The sequence below is a fragment of the Callionymus lyra genome, chromosome 9 (genome assembly GCF_982586985.1).
Source record: "Callionymus lyra chromosome 9, fCalLyr1.hap1.1, whole genome shotgun sequence".
Classification (NCBI taxonomy): domain Eukaryota; kingdom Metazoa; phylum Chordata; class Actinopteri; order Syngnathiformes; family Callionymidae; genus Callionymus; species Callionymus lyra.
The window spans coordinates 26,257,802-26,276,373 of NC_141826.1; the positions used below are offsets into that span (position 1 = coordinate 26,257,802).

Below are 18,572 nucleotides of genomic sequence, written 5' to 3' on the forward strand. Positions count from 1 at the left end.
TGAATATTCAGTTAATTTAGTTTAAATAAAAATACAACATAGTTCAATTTTTAATTCAAAGTTAAAACAAGACGATCTTTATGTATTTTTAATTAATTATTTTTATTAATCCAACAAATTATTTGATGTATGTTTTTGACCCTTTTTGGTTTATATAGTTTTATGTTTTTACACTTATTTATTTTGACCAAATCTTATCTTCGGTAGATGAACATTTTTATTTAATATCATTTGATTTTTATTTAATTCATGTTTCTTTTCTTTCCATCAAACTGTATCAACAGAGACTTAAGATACTTTTATTCTCTTCAATCAGGAATAAATCAATGTTTGTATAGAATCACAAACTTCTATAAACATTTGTTTGCGTTTACGTTATAGAAGAACATAGTGAAATCATATAAAAACACGATGAAATATGATAGTATGTCGTGATTTTGATTGACAGCTAAATGTATTTTTTATTAGTATTTTAAGAAAATAGTTTCTTATCTTAAAATTAATTTATCAAATATGTTTGTTTATTATGAATATTAATGAGATTATAGATTATTTTCTAGACCAGGGTAACAAAGTACTTAAACTTCATGAAGATGATGAAGATGAAGATGAAGATGAAGATGAAGATGATGATGATGAAGATGATGAAGATGATGAAGATGAAGATGATGATGATGATGATGATGATGATGAAGATGATAAAGATGATGATGAAGCTGATGAAGATGATGAAGATGATGATGAAGATGATGAAGATGAAGATGAAGATGATGATGATGATGATGATGAAGATGATAAAGATGATGATGAAGCTGATGAAGATGATGAAGATGATGATGAAGATGAAGATGATGATGATGAAGATGATGATGATGATGAAGATGAAGATGAAGATGATGATGATGATGATGAAGATGATAAAGATGATGATGAAGCTGATGAAGATGATGATGAAGATGATGAAGATGATGATGAAGATGATGAAGATGATGAAGATGAAGATGATGATGATGATGATGAAGATGATAAAGATGATGATGAAGCTGATGAAGATGATGAAGATGAAGATGAAGATGATGAAGATGATGAAGATGATGAAGATGAAGATGATGATGAAGATGAAGATGATAAAGATGATGATGAAGCTGATGAAGATGATGAAGATGATGATGAAGATGAAGATGATGATGATAAAGATGATGCTGAAGATGATGAAGATGAAGATGATAAAGTTTAGGATGATGATGATGAAGATGAAGATGATGACGATGATGATGATGAAAAATTCAAACATACTTTAATAATAAGTTATATATAAACATCAGTGATTATTTAAGCTAGAAAACAATCTTTTCTCAGACTGAGTTGAACTTTAACACATATTATGGGATGTTACACACGTTAGTCTCTCACGACGAGGTGAACAAACAAATATGTCTAATAATATAATAACATCCTTCCCTTGTTTGTGTCTAGAAATAGTGGAGGGTTGGACCATGTGTCCAGGTCTGTCAGGGGGATCCGGTCCTGAGCCACGAGCCTGAAGGTCATCAGGTCAGGTCAGGTAGAAGTGTATTAAGAGTCTCCGTGACTGGAGCTCCCGGAGGAACCCGTGGCGTCCTCCGGTCGCGTCCTCCGGTGGCGTCAGGATGACGAGGAGTTTCCTTCCTTCCTGCTCCGGGAACCTTTGTCCGGTGAAGACACCAGTGCTGGACCAGGAAGTCTCTGAAGGAGGAACATTCCATGTTTCATTCATGACCAGAGGATCCTCAGGGGGGTCGTCACGAAGCAGAGGATTGTGGGATTGAACAGGAAGAGTTTATTCTGCTTTTATTATCAATGATTGTTGAAGAACGTAGCTGCACTCGTCCTTCCTTGTTAAAATATAAATGATATTGAAGTTTATTTTTAAACTAATAACTACTTCAAAAACTATTCACGCTGAATTTCTTTCAGGAGAACAAACATTAGAGAATTATATTTACAAATGTATTTATAAAATCATAAATATTTGACACTCAAACATACCTTTACAGTCGAAATATTGTATTTTTGTAGCATTTGTTATTTATATTATATTTTAAAATATTTCTTAATGAAATCGCAAACTATGTTAATGTCTGAAATTAAATAATGCAAAATATTGCGTTTATTAATATAAAAAACATTATTATTATTATAAAAACAATACAGGATTATTTTTTGTGTAATTATCTATGTTTTCGTCATCATTGTTTTTTTTCTCCTGCTTATTATGATTTGGTTGATCGTAATTATTATTATTCTAATTAATTTGATTTAATTTTTCCATGAAAATTCTATTTATTTTTTTCTATTTATTTATTATTTATTGTAAATGTTTTTTTCTGTTTTTTGTTCCCTCCGTGATGACGCCGAATCACCTACTTTGATTGACACACGTCTGATCCAATCATATCTCTCGGTGCTCCACTCAATGGGCGGAGCTTATGACAAGGAGAGCGTCCCATTGGTTGATGTTTTAACTTGTGGTCCAATCACTAACAGGGTTCCCTGTGAGCGCGTCAACAATAAAGTTGTAAATAAATGTTCTCGTGGTTGTCATGGCGACACAAGTACAGACAACGTTTCCCGTAGAAATATATAAATCTTTATTTAATCGCTCAGTTAACAGTGTTACTTCACTACAAACAAAACAAAAAATAAAAACATAGAAAAACACGTAATAAAAAAAAGCTGAAATGACCCGGAAGTGTGTTAGAGGCTACAATAGTCGTTAGGTTGTTAATCTTCTATAAAGTTAAATATATTTGACACTAAACGCTGTGTAATGACATTATTATAACATACAGAGAATCAGTGCATTTTCTTTTCAAAAACCTGGAGAAATGTGCTGAGTCGACAGTTCATGAGCAGAAAATATGATTTAAAATAAGAATTTGAAGTTCAGGAGATTCAGGGAAAATTAAGGGATTTAAATAACAAAAACCTTTAACTATTGAGGCACTGAAATGAATTTATCAAAATAGTACTTTGACTTTAAAACTCTTTTTCTATTTATATTAAAAATGTAACAAATGTATCAATTCTTAAAAAAATGTTTTCATTATAAAAACAGTTTCCTTCACATTGTGTCTTTTTTCCACTTCATTCATTCTTTAAACCTTCGTTTGTGTAACAAATATGTACATTTAAAAAAGAAATAATTCCAGATAAAAAGGTCTAATTGCTGATATATTATTGATAAATATCTACATTTGTATTCACTTCACAAATATATACCTTAATGTTGTTGTAACTTAATGATCTTTTCTTGTGTCTGAACTGAATTTATTAGAGTTTTTCTCTTCAAATCAACAAACTTATGATGTGCTTCATGTTTTCTTACGTCATATTCGTGTCGCGGTGACGGAGCGTGAGGTCAACTCAACGTTTATCAAACATTCTTCTGCCCTTTGACCCTGAAGAACATCTCCAGGTGCATCAAAACTGTGTTTTCACAGCAGAAAGGAAGAACATCCCTGAGTCTTCAGAGACAAACACCTTCAACAACACTTTTCTTTGGCGACGTCGACAAACGTCTCTTTTCCCCAGAGGTCCAGTTCAGAGGGAAGAAAAGGCACATGGGTTCTCCTGGTTCTCCTGGGTTCTCCTGGTCCTCCTGGACTCACACGGGCGGCGTGGAGTAGCGCACCACGTAGTTGTAGTCGGGCGGCGGGCTGTGACACTCCAGGTCGGCGTCCAGAGCCGAGTCGTCCAGCGAGAAGTCCAGAGAGATGTTGGGCTGGAACTTCTCCTTCTCGCCGTCGCTCAGAACCTCTTTGCTCTTGCTCTTCATCCTGAGAGGAGAAGAAGAGACACGTTCTTTGACTCGTGAAGACACGTTTAATGACCATCGTGACTCGAGCTTCACGTCCTGGTTGAAATGTTTAAGATAATTATTAGTCAAGGAGGGAAATAAATGTCCGGAATATTGAAGAACATTTTCAGGAATTTTGATAATGATACGTGGAATGATTTATGGAAGAATATCAGAGTCACGTGTTGAAACTTTGTTTTTGTTGAAATGTTGCAACTTTGAAAGCTCTGAGCTCCACGTGGTCACATGATTCTACCAACATTTTTATATTGAATTTAAAAGAATATAAACTGAAAAATATTGAATTAAGAACATTTATTTTTGCATTATTGGAACTAGAGAATCAAACTCTATGTTTAAAATGAAATTCATTCATTTTACAATTTTTTTTAATTTTTTTTCTAATTCAATTAAAAACAAAAACAAATTCTAAATAAAGAAAATATTAAATTAAACTGTTCAATAAATTAAATAAATGTTTGAAATGTTATGAAGGTTTTGTCCTTCACTTGTTTGACCTTCATGTGATCACAAATTGTTCGATAAAGTTTTAGGATGTTCTAGTGTTGATGTTCGACCAAATGACGCGGGTTCGACTCCTGAATGAACGAATGAATGAATGAATAAATGAATGAATGAATGAATGAATGAATGAATGAATGAATGAATGAATGAACGAATGAATCCAACACAATGAATGACTCACTGACAATGTTAATGATAAATGAGCTCCTTGGCAGAGGTATGTCATGTAAAGTTCCAGTTTAATGACGTCGTGGGACACGAAGGTCGATCCCAGCTACCCAGGGCCCGGAGCGAAGGGACACCGCTTCCTCATCCAAGTGAGCTTCTGTCGACGACCGGAACCTGAACATTCCTGCGTGGGTTCTAATCCCTCGGTCGCGCTCACAGGCGCTCGATGATGTCGTCCATCATTCCGGACTTTTCCGCGCGACTTCACACCCGGAATATGAGTAATTGCTCTTGTCTTTGTGGGTCGCCGTGGTAACCTGGCCTTCCCTCGGGAGGTCAAAGGATCAGGGCTCGGTGGGGGAACGTGAGGCGGCATCACTGGAATTCCCCTTCACGAGGGTCTCGTCCACGACTGAGCCGTTGCCATGGAGACGTACAGTAGGGTCCCGGGTCTGGTGGGCAGGTGGGCGGCGGCGCCGGACAAAAGACGCCGCAGTGCCGGGCGGCGAGGGAGGAGCTGGTAAACTTCTGGAGTTCAAAGGTCACAGTGATTGAACTGTTGCCTGGAGATGAAGGAATATTGTTCCTCTTCCACGGAAGTCTGAGCTCCAGGGAAGAGAAAATGTTGAGATACTTCCATAAACACTGAAGTTGTTTAGAGGCGTGTAAACTGATCGTAGTCGGAGCTTCTCTGAGTTCTTCTCTGAGTTCTTCATTGAGTTCTTCACTGAGTTCTTCTCCGAGTTCTTCTCCGAGTTCTTCTCCGAGTTCTTCACTGAGTTCTTCTCCGAGTTCTTCTCCAAGTTCTTCTCCGAGTTCTTCTCCAAGTTCTTCTCCGAGTTCTTCACTGAGTTCTTCTCCGAGTTCTTCTCCGAGTTCTTCTCCGAGTTCTTCACTGAGTTCTTCTCCGAGTTCTTCTCCGAGTTCTTCACTGAGTTCTTCTCCGAGTTCTTCTCTGAGTTCTTCTCCAAGTTCTTCTCCGAGTTCTTCTCCGAGTTCTTCTCCGAGTTCTTCTCCGAGTTCTTCACCGAGTTCTTCTGCAAGGTTTTTCTCAGAGTTCTTCACTGAGTTCTTCTCCGAGTTCTTCTCCGAGTTCTTCACTGAGTTCTTCTCCGAGTTCTTCTCAGAGTTCTTCACCAAGTTGTTCTCCGAGTTGTTCTCTTAGTTCTACTTTGAGTTGTACTTTGAGTTCTTCTCTGAGATCTTCTCTGAGTTCTTCTCCGAGTTCTTCTCCGAGTTCTTCACCGAGTTCTTCTGCAAGGTTTTTCTCCGAGTTCTTCACTGAGTTCTTCTCCGAGTTCTTCTCTGAGTTCTTCTCCAAGTTCTTCTCCGAGTTCTTCTCCGAGTTCTTCTCCGAGTTCTTCTCCGAGTTCTTCACCGAGTTCTTCTGCAAGGTTTTTCTCCGAGTTCTTCACTGAGTTCTTCTCCGAGTTCTTCTCCGAGTTCTTCACTGAGTTCTTCTCCGAGTTCTTCTCAGAGTTCTTCACCAAGTTGTTCTCCGAGTTGTTCTCTTAGTTCTACTTTGAGTTGTACTTTGAGTTCTTCTCTGAGATCTTCTCTGAGTTCTTCTCAGAGTTCTTCTCGGTTAATGACGCAGTTCAAACTTCAACGTTCAGAGAAACCGAGACTTGTCCTTGAATAACCTGGAGACTGAAGACCTGCCACATCTTTAAGAGATTAGAAGACGTCAGGATTATTGGTTCGAGAAGCAGCTTCGTGGGTTTCAGGACCGGACTTGACTGATTTCCTGGACCGTGTGTGGAAGTGATGTCACGCGTGTGTGGAAGTGATGTCACGCGTGTGTGGAAGTGATGTCACGCGTGTGTGGAAGTGATGTCACGCGTGTGTGGAAGTGATGTCACGCGTGTGTGGAAGTGATGTCACGCGTGTGTGGAAGTGATGTCACGCGTGTGTGGAAGTGATGTCACGTGTGTGTGGAAGTGATGTCACGCGTGTGTGGAAGTGATGTCACGCGTGTGTGGAAGTGATGTCACGCGTGTGTGGAAGTGATGTCACGCGTGTGTGGAAGTGATGTCACGCGTGTGTGGAAGTGATGTCACGTGTGTGTGGAAGTGATGTCACGCGTGTGTGGAAGTGATGTCACGCGTGTGTGGAAGTGATGTCACGCGTGTGTGGAAGTGATGTCACGCGTGTGTGGAAGTGATGTCACGCGTGTGTGGAAGTGATGTCACGCGTGTGTGGAAGTGATGTCACGCGTGTGTGGAAGTGATGTCACGTGTGTGTGGAAGTGATGTCACGCGTGTGTGGAAGTGATGTCACGCGTGTGTGGAAGTGATGTCACGCGTGTGTGGAAGTGATGTCACGCGTGTGTGGAAGTGATGTCACGCGTGTGTGGAAGTGATGTCACGTGTGTGTGGAAGTGATGTCACGCGTGTGTGGAAGTGATGTCACGCGTGTGTGGAAGTGATGTCACGCGTGTGTGGAAGTGATGTCACGCGTGTGTGGAAGTGATGTCACGCGTGTGTGGAAGTGATGTCACGCGTGTGTGGAAGTGATGTCACGCGTGTGTGGAAGTGATGTCACGCGTGTGTGGAAGTGATGTCACGCGTGTGTGGAAGTGATGTCACGCGTGTGTGGAAGTGATGTCACGCGTGTGTGGAAGTGATGTCACGCGTGTGTGGAAGTGATGTCACGCGTGTGTGGAAGTGATGTCACGCGTGTGTGGAAGTGATGTCACGCGTGTGTGGAAGTGATGTCACGCGTGTGTGGAAGTGATGTCACGCGTGTGTGGAAGTGATGTCATGTGTGTGTGGAAGTGATGTCACGCGTGTGTGGAAGTGATGTCACGTGTGTGTGGAAGTGATGTCACGTGTGTGTGGAAGTGATGTCACGCGTGTGTGGAAGTGATGTCACGCGTGTGTGGAAGTGATGTCACGCGTGTGTGGAAGTGATGTCACGCGTGTGTGGAAGTGATGTCACGCGTGTGTGGAAGTGATGTCATGTGTGTGTGGAAGTGATGTCACGCGTGTGTGGAAGTGATGTCACGTGTGTGTGGAAGTGATGTCACGCGTGTGTGGAAGTGATGTCACGCGTGTGTGGAAGTGATGTCACGCGTGTGTGGAAGTGATGTCACGCGTGTGTGGAAGTGATGTCACGCGTGTGTGGAAGTGATGTCACGCGTGTGTGGAAGTGATGTCACGCGTGTGTGGAAGTGATGTCACGCGTGTGTGGAAGTGATGTCACGCGTGTGTAGGTCCACGTACGCCAGAGCCATGATGCTGAGAGGTCGACCCGCGTACGACTCCAGCCTCCTCAGAGTCGTCATGTTGTCCGAGGAGACGCCGCTGTCCGACTGACCGCCCTGAGGAGAGACGAGTGGATCGACGTGAGAAGATTCTCTTCTCCTCACGAAACAGAACTTTATTGACACAAAAGTGTGAACATGAACATCATTTCTCATCATTTTGTTTCCTGGTGTCAACATCTGTTCTCCTCCTTTGATCCTCTTATACTCCTCCATAACTACACTAAAGTCTACATACTTCCAACATACTTATACTCCTCCATAACTACACTAAAGTCTACATACTTCCAACATACTTATAATCCTCCATAACTACACTAAAGTCTACATACTTCCAACATACTTATACTCCTCCACACTACACTAAAGTCTACATACTTCCAACATACTTATACTCCTCCATAACTACACTAAAGTCTACATACTTCCAACATACTTATACTCCTCCACAACTACACTAAAGTCTACATACTTCCAACATACTTATACTCCTCCACAACTACACTAAAGTCTACATACTTCCAACATACTTATACTCCTCCATAACTACACTAAAGTCTACATACTTCCAACATACTTATACTCCTCCATAACTACACTAAAGTCTACATACTTCCAACATACTTATACTCCTCCACACTACACTAAAGTCTACATACTTCCAACATACTTATACTCCTCCATAACTACACTAAAGTCTACATACTTCCAACATACTTATACTCCTCCACAACTACACTAAAGTCTACATACTTCCAACATACTTATACTCCTCCACAACTACACTAAAGTCTACATACTTCCAACATACTTATACTCCTCCATAACTACACTAAAGTCTACATACTTCCAACATACTTATACTCCTCCATAACTACACTAAAGTCTACATACTTCCAACATACTTATACTCCTCCACAACTACACTAAAGTCTACATACTTCCAACATACTTATACTCCTCCATAACTACACTAAAGTCTACATACTTCCAACATACTTATACTCCTCCATAACTACACTAAAGTCTACATACTTCCAACATACTTATACTCCTCCACAACTACACTAAAGTCTACATACTTCCAACATACTTATACTCCTCCACAACTACACTAAAGTCTACATACTTCCAACATACTTATACTCCTCCACAACTAAACTAAAGTCTACATACTTCCAACATACTTATACTCCTCCACAACTACACTAAAGTCTACATACTTCCAACATACTTATATTCCTCCACAACTACACTAAAGTCTACATACTTCCAACATACTTATACTCCTCCATAACTACACTAAAGTCTACATACTTCCAACATACGTATACTCCTCCACAACTACACTAAAGTCTACATACTTCCAACATACTTATACTCCTCCACAACTACACTAAAGTCTTTATACATCCAACATACTTATAATCCTCCATAACTACACTAAAGTCTACATACTTCCAACATACTTATACTCCTCCATAACTACACTAAAGTCTACATACTTCCAACATACTTATACTCCTCCATAACTACACTAAAGTCTACATACTTCCAACATACTTATACTCCTCCATAACTACACTAAAGTCTACATACTTCCAACATACTTATACTCCTCCATAACTACACTAAAGTCTACATACTTCAAACATACTTATACTCCTCCATAACTACACTAAAGTCTACATACTTCCAACATACTTATACTCCTCCATAACTACACTAAAGTCTACATACATCCAACATACTTATACTCCTCCATAACTACACTAAAGTCTACATACATCCAACATACTTATACTCCTCCATAACTACACTAAAGTCTACATACTTCCAACATACTTATACTCCTCCACAACTACACTAAAGTCTACATACTTCCAACATACTTATACTCCTCCACAACTAAACTAAAGTCTACATACTTCCAACATACTTATACTCCTCCACAACTACACTAAAGTCTACATACTTCCAACATACTTATATTCCTCCACAACTACACTAAAGTCTACATACTTCCAACATACTTATACTCCTCCATAACTACACTAAAGTCTACATACTTCCAACATACGTATACTCCTCCACAACTACACTAAAGTCTACATACTTCCAACATACTTATACTCCTCCACAACTACACTAAAGTCTTTATACATCCAACATACTTATACTCCTCCATAACTACACTAAAGTCTACATACTTCCAACATACTTATACTCCTCCATAACTACACTAAAGTCTACATACGTCCAACATACTTATACTCCTCCACAACTACACTAAAGTCTACATACTTCCAACATACTTATTCTCCTTCACAACTACACTAAAGTCTACATACTTCCAACATACTTATACTCCTCCACAACTACACTAAAGTCTACATACTTCCAACATACTTATACTCCTCCACAACTACACTAAAGTCTACATACTTCCAACATAATTATTCTCCTTCACAACTACACTAAAGTCTACATACTTCCAACATACTTATACTCCTCCACAACTACACTAAAGTCTACATACTTCCAACATACTTATACTCCTCCACAACTACACTAAAGTCTACATACTTCCAACATACTTATACTCCTCCACAACTAAACTAAAGTCTACATACTTCCAACATACTTATACTCCTCCACAACTACACTAAAGTCTACATACTTCCAACATACTTATATTCCTCCACAACTACACTAAAGTCTACATACTTCCAACATACTTATACTCCTCCATAACTACACTAAAGTCTACATACTTCCAACATACGTATACTCCTCCACAACTACACTAAAGTCTACATACTTCCAACATACTTATACTCCTCCACAACTACACTAAAGTCTTTATACATCCAACATACTTATACTCCTCCATAACTACACTAAAGTCTACATACTTCCAACATACTTATACTCCTCCATAACTACACTAAAGTCTACATACTTCCAACATACTTATACTCCTCCACAACTACACTAAAGTCTTTATACATCCAACATACTTATACTCCTCCATAACTACACTAAAGTCTACATACTTCCAACATACTTATACTCCTCCATAACTACACTAAAGTCTACATACATCCAACATACTTATACTCCTCCACAACTACACTAAAGTCTTTATACATCCAACATACTTATACTCCTCCATAACTACACTAAAGTCTACATACTTCCAACATACTTATACTCCTCCACAACTACACTAAAGTCTACATACTTCCAACATACGTATACTCCTCCACAACTACACTAAAGTCTACATACTTCCAACATACTTATACTCCTCCACAACTACACTAAAGTCTACATACATCCAACATACTTATACTCCTCCATAACTACACTAAAGTCTACATACTTCCAACATACTTATACTCCTCCACAACTAAACTAAAGTCTACATACTTCCAACATACTTATACTCCTCCATAACTACACTAAAGTCTACTTACTTCCAACATACTTATACTCCTCCACAACTACACTAAAGTCTACATACTTCCAACATACTTATACTCCTCCACAACTACACTAAAGTCTACATACTTCCAACATACTTATACTCCTCCATAACTACACTAAAGTCTACATACATCCAACATATTTATACTCCTCCATAACTACACTAACGTCTTTATACATCCAACATACGTATACTCCTCCACAACTACACTAAAGTCTACATACTTCCAACATACTTATACTCCTCCACAACTACACTAAAGTCTACATACTTCCAACATACTTATACTCCTCCATAACTACACTAAAGTCTACATACTTCCAACATACTTATACTCCTCCACAACTACACTAAAGTCTACATACTTCCAACATACTTATACTCCTCCACAACTACACTAAAGTCTACATACTTCCAACATACTTATACTCCTCCACAACTACACTAAAGTCTACATACTTCCAACATACTTATACTCCTCCATAACTACACTAAAGTCTACATACTTCCAACATACTTATACTCCTCCACAACTACACTAAAGTCTACATACTTCCAACATACTTATACTCCTCCATAACTACACTAAAGTCTACATACATCCAACATACTTATACTCCTCCACAACTACACTAAAGTCTACATACTTCCAACATACGTATACTCCTCCACAACTACACTAAAGTCTACATACTTCCAACATACTTATACTCCTCCATAACTACACTAAAGTCTACATACTTCCAACATACTTATACTCCTCCATAACTACACTAAAGTCTACATACTTCCAACATACTTATACTCCTCCACAACTACACTAAAGTCTACATACTTCCAACATACTTATACTTCTCCATAACTACACTAAAGTCTACATACTTCCAACATACTTATACTCCTCCACAACTACACTAAAGTCTACATACTTCCAACATACTTATTCTCCTTCACAACTACACTAAAGTCTACATACTTCCAACATACTTATACTCCTCCATAACTACACTAAAGTCTACCTACTTCCAACATACTTATACTCCTCCACAACTACACTAAAGTCTACATACTTCCAACATACTTATACTCCTCCACAACTACACTAAAGTCTACATACTTCCAACATACTTATACTCCTCCACAACTACACTAAAGTCTACATAATTCCAACATACTTATTCTCCTTCACAACTACACTAAAGTCTACATACTTCCAACATACTTATACTCCTCCATAACTACACTAAAGTCTACATACTTCCAACATACTTATACTCCTCCACAACTACACTAAAGTCTACATACTTCCAACATACGTATACTCCTCCACAACTACACTAAAGTCTACATACTTCCAACATACTTATACTCCTCCACAACTACACTAAAGTCTACATACATCCAACATACTTATATTCCTCCATAACTACACTAAAGTCTACATACTTCCAACATACTTATACTCCTCCACAACTACACTAAAGTCTACATACTTCCAACATACTTATACTCCTCCATAACTACACTAAAGTCTACTTACTTCCAACATACTTATACTCCTCCACAACTACACTAAAGTCTACATACTTCCAACATACTTATACTCCTCCACAACTACACTAAAGTCTACATACTTCCAACATATTTATACTCCTCCATAACTACACTAAAGTCTTTATACATCCAACATACTTATACTCCTCCACAACTACACTAAAGTCTACATACTTCCAACATACTTATACTCCTCCACAACTACACTAAAGTCTACATACTTCCAACATACTTATACTCCTCCATAACTACACTAAAGTCTACATACTTCCAACATACTTATACTCCTCCACAACTACACTAAAGTCTACATACTTCCAACATACTTATACTCCTCCACAACTAAACTAAAGTCTTTATACATCCAACATACTTATACTCCTCCACAACTACACTAAAGTCTACATACTTCCAACATACTTATACTCCTCCACAACTACACTAAAGTCTACATACTTCCAACATACTTATACTCCTCCACAACTACACTAAAGTCTACATACTTCCAACATACTTATACTCCTCCATAACTACACTAAAGTCTACATACTTCCAACATACTTATACTCCTCCACAACTACACTAAAGTCTACATACTTCCAACATACTTATACTCCTCCATAACTACACTAAAGTCTACATACATCCAACATACTTATACTCCTCCACAACTACACTAAAGTCTACATACTTCCAACATACGTATACTCCTCCACAACTACACTAAAGTCTACATACTTCCAACATACTTATACTCCTCCATAACTACACTAAAGTCTACATACTTCCAACATACTTATACTCCTCCATAACTACACTAAAGTCTACATACTTCCAACATACTTATACTCCTCCACAACTACACTAAAGTCTACATACTTCCAACATACTTATACTTCTCCATAACTACACTAAAGTCTACATACTTCCAACATACTTATACTCCTCCACAACTACACTAAAGTCTACATACTTCCAACATACTTACTCTCCTTCACAACTACACTAAAGTCTACATACTTCCAACATACTTATACTCCTCCATAACTACACTAAAGTCTACATACTTCCAACATACTTATACTCCTCCACAACTACACTAAAGTCTACATACTTCCAACATACTTATACTCCTCCATAACTACACTAAAGTCTACATACTTCCAACATACTTATACTCCTCCACAACTACACTAAAGTCTACATACTTCCAACATACTTATTCTCCTTCACAACTACACTAAAGTCTACATACTTCCAACATACTTATACTCCTCCATAACTACACTAAAGTCTACATACTTCCAACATACTTATACTCCTCCACAACTACACTCAAATCCACTAGACTGAAACAAATACTGAACTAGTGGCTACGGGTGAAAAAAACGAAGAAAAACTATGAATATCTTTTTAAAACACATCTCAAATAACTTTTGTTCATGTTAGAGTGATGTAAGGAAGTATTTCTTTACATGTACTTTTAAAACACTTATTGTAAACTGTATTTAAAGGAGGGGGCGGTAGTCTTGTAAACTCAAGTATATACACATCGGTCTTTCCTCGTTGATCTTGAAGTTTGATTGACATGTCATTATCCAATCATTTTGTCACTAAAAACATACACGGATGAATAAGAACTTTCTTCTCTCTGGTTAATCTTTACAATATTTATATATGATTATATTATGACTATGATGATATGACGTAAAAGTACTTCAGTGTAACATCTCAGTACTCGCTACACTTGTTATATTTGTTAAAATACTTCTAAAAGAGTGATTTCTTTATTCAAATTGACAACCGACCTTTGACCCCGACTAGAAAACAGATTAGTTCTGGACTCGAGACGAATGTTTATTACGTGACTTTCTCCAGCGTCTGCGCGTCTGCTTGTGTTTAGCTTGACGAGCGTCCACTCACCTCCTGACCCTCGTTTGTCCCGATCGCCATGGTGACCTCATCGAAGGTTTTCACGCTCGCCGGGCGGATCTTGATGTTCCTGCGAAGATCGAGAGTCAAGACATGAATCTTCGTTCATCCCGAGAGTGAAAGTAAAACCTGAAGCTCCAGGATCAGTAAGAAAACATTCTTCAGATGATGTTGGATCTGCAAGAACATTTCTCACCAGAGTATTTAAGCTTCTGTGTTTGTTATCACGACTGATGCAGAACAATGTGTGGTTTGGACTCAAGTCAACGTCAAGTGGGAAAATGAAAAGTTCGGCATTTCCTTCAATAAACAGACGCTGGTCTACGTCTGGTTTTTCACAAGATTTGCGATCAGCTGACGAGTGACAGAACAATGAGGAGGTGAGAGGAAGTTTCTAAGCCTCTAGCTCAGCTTCTTTTTCTCCAGAGTCAAGTACTGGACAATACTACACATATATACTTGTTACTACAGTATCACAACACTAGAGTCAAGTACTGGACAATACTACACACATATACTTGATACTACACTATCACAACACCAGAGTCAAGTACTGGACAATACTACACATATATACTTGTTACTACACTATCACAACACCACAGTCAAGTACTGGACAATACTACACATATATACTTGTTACTACACTATCACAACACCAGAGTCAAGTACTGGACAATACCACACATATATACTTGTTACTACACTATCACAACACCAGAGTCAAGTACTGGACAATACTACACATATATACTTGTTACTACACTATCACAACACCAGAGTCAAGTACTGGACAATACTACACATATATACTTGTTACTACACTATCACAACACCAGAGTCAAGTGCTGGACAATACTACACATATATACTTGTTATTACACTATCACAACACCAGAGTCAAGTGCTGGACAATACTACACATATATACTTGTTATTACACTATCACAACACCAGAGTCAAGTACTGGACAATACTACACATGTATACTTGTTACTACACTATCACAACACCAGAGTCAAGTACTGGACAATACTACACATATATACTTGTTACTACACTATCACAACACCAGAGTCAAGTACTGGACAATACTACACATATATACTTGTTACTACACTATCACAACACCAGAGTCAAGTACTGGACAATACTACACATATATACTTGTTACTACACTATCACAACACCACAGTCAAGTACTGGACAATACTACACATATATACTTGTTACTACACTATCACAACACCAGAGTCAAGTACTGGACAATACTACACATATATACTTGTTACTACACTATCACAACACCACAGTCAAGTACTGGACAATACTACACATATATACTTGTTACTACACTATCACAACACCAGAGTCAAGTACTGGACAATACTACACATATATACTTGTTACTACACTATCACAACACCAGAGTCAAGTACTGGACAATACTACACATATATACTTGTTACTACACTATCACAACACCAGAGTCAAGTACTGGACAATACTACACATATATACTTGTTACTACACTATCACAACACCAGAGTCAAGTACTGGACAATACTACACATATATACTTGTTACTACACTATCACAACACCAGAGTCAAGTGCTGGACAATACTACACATATATACTTGTTATTACACTATCACAACACCAGAGTCAAGTACTGGACAATACTACACATATATACTTGTTACTACACTATCACAACACCAGAGTCAAGTACTGGACAATACTACACATGTATACTTGTTACTACACTATCACAACACCAGAGTCAAGTACTGGACAATACTACACATATATACTTGTTACTACACTATCACAACACCAGAGTCAAGTACTGGACAATACTACACATATATACTTGTTACTACACTATCACAACACCAGAGTCAAGTACTGGACAATACTACACATATATACTTGTTACTACACTATCACAACACCACAGTCAAGTACTGGACAATACTACACATATATACTTGTTACTACACTATCACAACACCAGAGTCAAGTACTGGACAATACTACACATATATGCTTGTTACTACACTATCACAACACCACAGTCAAGTACTGGACAATACTACACATATATACTTGTTACTACACTATCACAACACCAGAGTCAAGTATTGGACAATACTACACATATATATACTTGTTACTACACTATCACAACACCAGAGTCAAGTACTGGACAATACTACACATATTTACTTGTAGCTACACTATCACAACACCACAGTCAAGTACTGGACAATACTACACATATATACTTGTTACTACACTATCACAATACCAGAGTCAATTACTCGACAATACTACACATATATACTTGTTACTACTATATCACAACACCAGAGTCAAGTACTGGACAATACTACACATATATACTTGTTACTACACTATCACAACACCAGAGTCAAGTACTGGACAATACTACACATATATACTTGTTACTACACTATCACAATACCAGAGTCAATTACTCGACAATACTACACATATATACTTGTTACTACTATATCACAACACCAGAGTCAAGTACTGGACAATACTACACATATATACTTGTTACTACACTATCACAACACCAGAGTCAAGTACTGGACAATACTACACATATATACTTGTTACTACACTATCACAATACCAGAGTCAATTACTCGACAATACTACACATATATACTTGTTACTACTATATCACAACACCAGAGTCAAGTACTGGACAATACTACACATATATACTTGTTACTACACTATCACAACACCAGAGTCAAGTACTGGACAATACTACACATATATACTTGTTACTACACTATCACAATACCAGAGTCAATTACTCGACAATACTACACATATATACTTGTTACTACTATATCACAACACCAGAGTCAAGTACTGGACAATACTACACATATATACTTGTTACTACACTATCACAACACCAGAGTCAAGTACTGGACAATACTACACATATATACTTGTTACTACACTATCACAAAACCAGAGTCAAGTACTGGACAATACTACATATATATACTTGTTACTACACTATCACAACACCAGAGTCAAGTACTGGACAATACTACACATATATACTTGTTACTACTCTATCACAACACCAGAGTCAAGTACTGGACAATACTACACATATATACTTGTTACTACACTATCACAACACCAGAGTCAAGTACTGGACAATACTACACATATATACTTGTTACTACACTATCACAACACCAGAGTCAAGTACTGGACAATACTACACATATATACTTGTTACTACACTATCACAACACCAGAGTCAAGTACTGGACTATACTACACATATATACTTGTTACTACACTATCACAACACCAGAGTCAAGTACTGGACAATACTACACATATATACTTGTTACTACACTATCACAACACCAGAGTCAAGTACTGGACAATACTACACATATATACTTGTTACTACACTATCACAACACCAGAGTCAAGTACTGGACAATACTACACATATATACTTGTTACTACACTATCACAACACCAGAGTCAAGTACTGGACAATACTACACATATATACTTGTTACTACACTATCACAACACCAGAGTCAAGTATTGGACAATACTACACATATATACTTGTTACTACACTATCACAACACCAGAGTCAAGTACTGGACAATACTACACATATATACTTGTTACTACACTATCACAACACCAGAGTCAAGTACTGGACAATACTACACATATATACTTGTTACTACACTATCACAACACCAGAGTCAAGTA

At 37.8% G+C, this 18,572-nt stretch overlaps 1 protein-coding gene across 1 annotated transcript in view; it reads right to left on the minus strand.

Moving 5' to 3' along the window:
• Positions 1-2,428: 2,428 nt before the first annotated feature.
• kdrl (kinase insert domain receptor like) overlaps positions 2,429-18,572 on the minus strand; it is a 66,592-nt gene continuing 50,448 nt past the window's right edge. Inside the window, exons 29-31 of the mRNA XM_087799845.1 lie at positions 14,764-14,842; positions 7,756-7,853; positions 2,429-3,818 (exon numbers count right to left, since the gene is read on the minus strand). Of these exons, the coding sequence (XP_087655971.1) occupies positions 3,647-3,818; positions 7,756-7,853; positions 14,764-14,842 (349 nt within the window). The 3' untranslated portion in view covers positions 2,429-3,646. The remainder of the gene's footprint in view (positions 3,819-7,755; positions 7,854-14,763; positions 14,843-18,572) is intronic.